Source organism: Polyodon spathula, unplaced genomic scaffold (assembly GCF_017654505.1).
Source record: "Polyodon spathula isolate WHYD16114869_AA unplaced genomic scaffold, ASM1765450v1 scaffolds_3321, whole genome shotgun sequence".
Classification (NCBI taxonomy): domain Eukaryota; kingdom Metazoa; phylum Chordata; class Actinopteri; order Acipenseriformes; family Polyodontidae; genus Polyodon; species Polyodon spathula.
In genome coordinates, this window is record NW_024474784.1 from 2,911 (window position 1) to 9,852 (window position 6,942).

General features: G+C 33.9%; 1 protein-coding gene across 1 annotated transcript; it reads right to left on the minus strand.

The window, feature by feature from the left end:
* Positions 1-5,312: 5,312 nt before the first annotated feature.
* Positions 5,313-6,248, minus strand: LOC121311848 (olfactory receptor 6N2-like). The gene has a single exon (XM_041244012.1). It carries the CDS (start codon positions 6,246-6,248, stop codon positions 5,313-5,315), a length of 936 nt encoding a protein of 311 aa, XP_041099946.1.
* Between the last annotated feature and the right edge of the window lie 694 nt (positions 6,249-6,942).

Here is a 6,942-nt window from a genome sequence, read left to right on the forward strand (position 1 = left end):
TGTCCTGCTGGAAGATGAATCTTCTCCCAAGGCCCAGGTCTCTTGCAGATTTCAACAGGTTTTCCTCCAGGATTTCTCTATACTTTGCTGCATCCATTTTACTCTCTATCTTCACATGTTTTCCAGGCCCTGACGCAGAGAATCATCCGCATAGCATGATGCTGCCACCACCATGCTTCATGTAGGGTGGTGTTCTCAGGATGGTGTGCGGTATTAGGCTTGCGCCTAACATAGCGCTTAGGGTTGAGGCCAAAAAGCTCTATTTTGGTCTCATCAGACCATAGAATCTTCTTCCACTTGGTCTCAGAGTCTCACACATGCCTTCTGGCAAACTCTAGCTGAGATTTGATGTGAGTTTTTTTCAGCAATGGCTTTCTTTTTGCCACTCTCCCATAAAGCACAGTTTTGTGAAGCACCCACGCTATTGTTGCCGTATGCACAGTGTCTCCTAGCTCAGCCATGGAAGACTGTAACTCCTTTAGAGTTGCCATAGGCCTCTTGGTGGCCTTCCTGACTAGTGCCCTTCTCGCCCAGATACTCAGTTTTTGAGGACAGCCTGTTCTAGACAGATTCACAGTTGTGCTATATTTTCTCCATTTCTTAATAATGGACTTTACTGTGCTCCGGGGGATATTCAATGCCTTGGAAATGTCCTTATATCCTACTCCTGATCGGTGCTTTTGAAAAACCTTATTCTGGATTTGCTTTGGATGTTCCTTTGTCTTCATGATGTAGTTTTTGTTAGGAAATGCACTAACCAACTGTAGGACCTCCCAGTGACAGAGCTTATTTAGGGGTGTCATAGCAAAGGGGGTGAATACTTATGCGATCAATTATTTTCGGTTTTATATTTGTAATTAATTTAGAACAATTTGCAGATTTTATTTTTCACTTTGAAATTCTGGACTTTTTTTTGTGTTGATCAGTGGCAAAAACTCCTAATTAAATCCATTTTGATTCCATGTTGTAACACAATAAAATGTGGAAAAGACCAAGGGGGGTGAATACTTTTGAGAGCCACTGTACATACTGTATACATATATATATATAACTACACTGAGACGCCACATTTTTCTAATAGATAAATCAGCTTGCCGTCATCGGTGCCAGTCCAGTTCTACTCTGTTGCATTGGAATCACAGACAGCTGCACATGCGTTTATTCATATAGAGCATGTGCCTATTCAGGGGGTTTTCGGGTTTAACCCGAATGCAGAAAAAAGCATTTCGGGGAGGAGAAATTGGGTAAAAGCCAAAAATCAGACGCCCTAGCAATAAAACTGGCATTTCTACCATAGCATAGAGATACCGGTACATAAAATACATTTAAGCAAAACAAAATGCATAAGAAATTACCTGGATGTCAGACAGAATATCTACCAAAAATATAGGAAACAAACTAGCAGTTCCTAAGAGGGCATTCATAAATAAATTACAGAGGCAGATGTACATTGGCTCATGGAGGCTTATCTCTAAAATGATTAGTAAAATAAAACATAAATGAACACTGAGGCCCAGATTTAGAAATAGATTGTGCATGTTTGACGACTGTCTTATTAACATAAGAGAATAGAAATACTGTAGGTGAATAAGAAACCAACTTCAGCCTCGTGCTAAACACACTAGTTTTGAAAAACAGTAGGCCTTATTCTTTAGTAAAATGCTATACTTTACTTATAGCAGTTTTATTTACTCTATAGTTAACATTTTTAGAAAATGTTAAACTCCATTCCGTTTTATTCATGTATACATGTGATTAATTTTCTTTAATTTGTTTGTTACAGAATCATAATAATTTTGGTTTTATTCAATTATACCTGTTTGCTTGTTTATAGTTAAACTTTACTTAGTTATAGCTATTTTCTTTTCTCTGTATTGAATGCTTTAAAAAAAAATGTTAAACTCCCTATTCTGCTTAGTTATTTTGTTTTGTTAATTTATACATGTTGAGCATTTTCTTGAAGTTGATTGTTTCAGGGTAAAAAAATTCTCTCATTTGTTAACGCGCATTCTGGCTATTTTAAAATTACTTTCATTTTAGCAGTTCTAAAAAGTTTTATTTGCTTCAGGATAAAAATGTTCTCTCAGTTTAGCTTTTTTAAAAACATGATTAAGCAGTTTTTAATTTATAGAACTGTGGCCATGTTTTAATCTTAATGACAAAACTAATAACGTCAATGGCCCACAAATAAAAGCAAACCATCTCCTTAATGATAGTGTTTATTTCCCTAAATAGCACCAGCTATATATAGGGTATATGGCTTGGAGAGCTATTCACGTTAACTATTTTTAGTTAGTCTTATAAAAAAGAAAACGATATTAAATACAGTGTTGTTAAGTGAAATTAGCAGGTTGTCAAAGTTTTGATTTGGTCCCAGCTTTAGTATCATTAAATGTGTTTTTTTTTCATTATTTTATAACGTTTTCATCAATAAGCTGTTACTGTAAACAACATTTAAACGTGTACAGGCCGGCACACACCAGACGCGACGAGATGAGCGACACGAGAAAATCAATAAAACCTCTGCTTTTCAACAGAGCTCTTCAAAACAAAGGCGACACGACAAGCGACGTCACCGTGACATAAATTCCAATGCGAGCGATGAAAAAAAAATAGAATCTGATCCTATTTTTGCGAATCTGTGGCTTTGGCTGTATGTTTGGGGTCATTATCCTGCTGGAAGATAAATCTTCTCCCATGTCCCAGGTCTCTTGCAGACTTCAGCAGGTTTTCATCCAGGATTTCTCTGTACTTTGCTGCATCTATTTTGCCTTCTATCTTCACAAGCTTTCGAGGCCTCCTGATGTAGAGAAGCATCCCCATAGCATGTTGCTGCCACCACAATGCTTCACGGTAGCGATGGTGTTCTCAGGATGATGTGAGGTGTTAGGCTTGTGCCAAACATAACGCTTAGCGTGGAGGCCAAAAAGCTCTGTTTTGGTCTCATCAGACCATAGAATCTTCTTCCACTTGGTCTCAAAGATGGTCACCTGGAAATGAGACTCCTGTTGCACAGCAGTTTGATCCATTCCTGGTTTCACTAGGAGTTTATTAGTAAGACACACCTGAGCTTGTTAGCTAGTCACCTGTATAAAAACCTGCAGCTTTCTGCGCTCCAGGAGAGAGTGTCAGAGGCGAGGCGTGAGTCTAAATTAACAGTGAAACAGTTGCTATATCTAAAATATACCTTTTTTAGAATTGTTAGTGTTTGTTTTACTTTGGCCAGAGTGCCCTTTGCTTTGTGTTGTGTGTTGTTTTGTTTAAACTGTTTATATGTTAATTATTATATACTCGCACAGCAGCGTCGTTTTGCCTGTAAACCATTGTTATTATTTAATTTCCTAGTCGATGGCACCACTCAAAGCAAAGGGCACTTTCACTGGAAATGGAGGTGGTGATCATACTTGCAGTACCTAATTTCCCTGACATTTTTGACAAGAGTCAAAGAAATTATAAAAATAAAAAAATGAAGCCAAACATTAGTTTGAAAACGGTAGGCCTATTCTTACTTAGAGCTATTTTCTTGACTCTGTATTTAATGCTTTTAGAACCTGTTAAACTCTCTATGCTGTTTTTAGGTCTTTTATTTGGGGTTTTATACATGTACACATATTTAAGCTGCTTGTTACTTTTAAAACGACTTTCTTTCATTTTAGCATTTTTAAATTGTGTTTTCTATAGAATAAAAAATATTTACTCATTTTTTTTTTATCTGCTTTTGTTTAAGGGGTAGAAAACTATTTTTAAATGGGGTTTACGTGATTGTCGTGTGTGTGTGATAATAATAACAATAACAACAACAACAATATAAATATATATAATAATAATAATAATAACAATAACAACAACAACAATAATAATAATAATAATAATAATATAATAAAAATGATCCTAAAAATGTGTGTAAAACATAAAGTACTTAAAATGTATCCTAAATGTGTAAGTATAAAGCATTTCATATAAATGACACAAACAGCCCTAACATGTACAGTATTAATAAAAATATAAGACTATAAAAACACACACACACACACACACACACACACACACACACACACACACACACACACAAACTATTGTTTTTCAAGGATTCTTTAGTATCCTTTTAAAACTATATAAGTTTATTCAGCATTTCTCCTTTTCATTATCTGTGTTTTATTGTGAAAATATTAAGGTTCCTTAGTTTGGAGAGCTATATACAGTATTCACTAAGCATGGTTGCTACAAAAAGTAAAATCAGAGCCCCTCAAACTTTTGAATAACTGCATGTTGTCTTATTAAACATTTATGCTTATTCAAAATACAATAAGTTATATATATATATATATATATATATATATATATATCTATATATATATATTATATATATATATATAGAGAGAGAGAGAGAGAGAGAGAGAGAGAGAGAGAGAGAGAGAGAGAGAGAGACATTTATTCGTCACTCGTATATACCAGAGTATATTTGGTACTTAAAAAACCATGATATTTAGTTATATTCAATATTCATAAGATGTCTACATTTCTATATAAATATATTAATTACAATAAAAAAACATGGCCACTCCTTAGATTTGATCTAGTCATATATTCATGTATTCATATATTCACAAACAAGGGCAAAAGTTCCCTAATAAGGTCAAAGATCCTCATTAATCAAATTTTGACAAAATATTGTACTATTACTACTGGCATTCGGTCGTATTTAAGCCATATACTGTTAAATACAGTATAATTGTAAAACTCGAAAAACTACTCACTTCTAAATCTTTTGTAGTCATCTTTGTATTACTTCAATATAAATACATGTTAATTTGGATTCATATGTTGTTTTTTTCTGACTTTATGTGAACGAAAAGACACACATTTGACCATTTAACCATTGGAAATAGTGATATTTTGAACTATCACTGTCCTGGTCACAAAAGCAAAGATTGTGGGGAATAATAGCCATTTTCTATAATTTTGAGGCATAAGCAATTAGGAAATAACACTTACTACCCAGGAACAAAAATTGTGTTACATAGTGTAATTTTTTCTATATAAAACGTGACACTACCCATATCAGATAATGACCCTTAATAAATAAACATTTCAGCTCATACTAACAAAACCAAGAAGGGTTCAGGAAGAGGTTTACAATGAGGTTGAGTCAGTGCATCGGGTCCATTTAACTCACCTGATTCTGTTACTTTCTTGAGTCAATTACAAATGGAATAATCCTCTATGCATAAGTACATTTTGCTCTATTATTAATTATAGAAAATAATATCCAATTTAAAGTTTTGATTTCTAGCAACTACATCTGGAATCTATTAAGTGTGAATTACTTTGTTTCTGCTGCACATTCTTGTGACTTTGTTCCGGATCTTTTGAAGGTTTAAACCATAAATGACAGGATTGAAAACAGGGGGGACGATTAGAAATTCCACTGACAGGAGATTGTGTAAAACCTGTGGCATATCACTTGAACCGTATCTACTGTACATTATATCAAAAAGCACAGCGATGAAGTAGTTGATCACCATCAACAAATGTGGCAAACAGGTCTGCATACATTTATTCATTGCTAGAGTAGATGTCCGGCACTCTCTTAGTATTTTCATGTAGGAAAATAAAATAAAAAGGAAATGTGCAAAGAATATACCTATTAGAACATATCCATATACAATATTAACAGTAGTATCTACACAAGATAATTTCACAATTGACCAGTTATCACAATACAGTTTTTTAATGTGGAAGTCACATAAGGGCAATCTGAAAGTCAATAGAACAAAAATAGATAAACAACAGAATGGAAAAATCCAAGCAAACAGTATTAATTTACCAGTCGTTAAAGGAGTCATGATAGCATGGTACTCCAGGGGTCTGCATATTGCCACATACCTATCATATGCCATCGCTGTTAAATTTGTTAATTCACACGCAGAAAAAGTGTAGATGACAAATATTTGAAGCAGGCACCCAGAATACGAGATGACATGCGTATCAGATAGAAAATCAAACAGTAATTTAGGAAAGAATCCACTGGTCCCATACAGTGCATTAACGCTGAGATTACAGAGGAAGAAATACATGGGCTCATGAAGTGTCTTTTCAAGAGCTATTATTACAATTAGAGTTGAATTAACACAAATGATAAAGAGATAACCTAGGAGAGTAAAAGAAAAATAGATATATTTATTGTTTTTTGATTCATTTAATCCAGAAAGGGTAAACACAGTGTAGGAGGAGTTCTGTTTCTCCATAGCTGCTTCCTGAAAATACCTGTGAATAAATACATTAAAACACACATTAGTACAAAGATTAAGAAGGGGAACATACAGGTGTTATAACTGTGTATTTGATTGTATAATAATAGTTTAAATATCCTATTACTATTTAAAAAGGGGATACATTTGTACTGCAAATAGTAAAAGTAGTGCATATATTGTCCTCTTTTTTCTAATTTTGAAATGTACATGATGAAGTACAGTTGCTACAATGGAATACATGTATGGATGCATAGCAACATAATTTAAAAGGAGATTTCATCTTTAAATGGTAAGACATTCAACCCTAAAGCAAATACATTTTAAAAGTCAGAGACTGTAATATGCAAGTGATTACTCTAACAGCTGTGTCTCAACATCAGTCCAGTTTTGCTGAAGTGTTTGTCCACTATTTACAACATGTGTCCTATAGTTTAGTGAGCTGTGCAATGAACTTTATCAGAAACTGACCCTGTTACCAGTATTATACATATATTTTTACAGTATCAATTGCTGTCATCCTAACCTGCATTTTATTTTATATTGTACTTCATTAATTTAATTTGCACTTACTGTAAACTAAACTGTATTTAAATATTAACCTTGCATTATAATCCTGTGCTGCCTGTAACACCTGTAAGTCACCTTGGATAAAGGCATCTCCCAAATCAATCAATCAATAAACAAATAA

Excerpts from the sequence above, each read along its gene's own strand:
- LOC121311848 (XM_041244012.1), bottom strand. The coding sequence starts at position 6,248 with ATGGAGAAACAGAACTCCTCCTACACTGTGTTTACCCTTTCTGGATTA.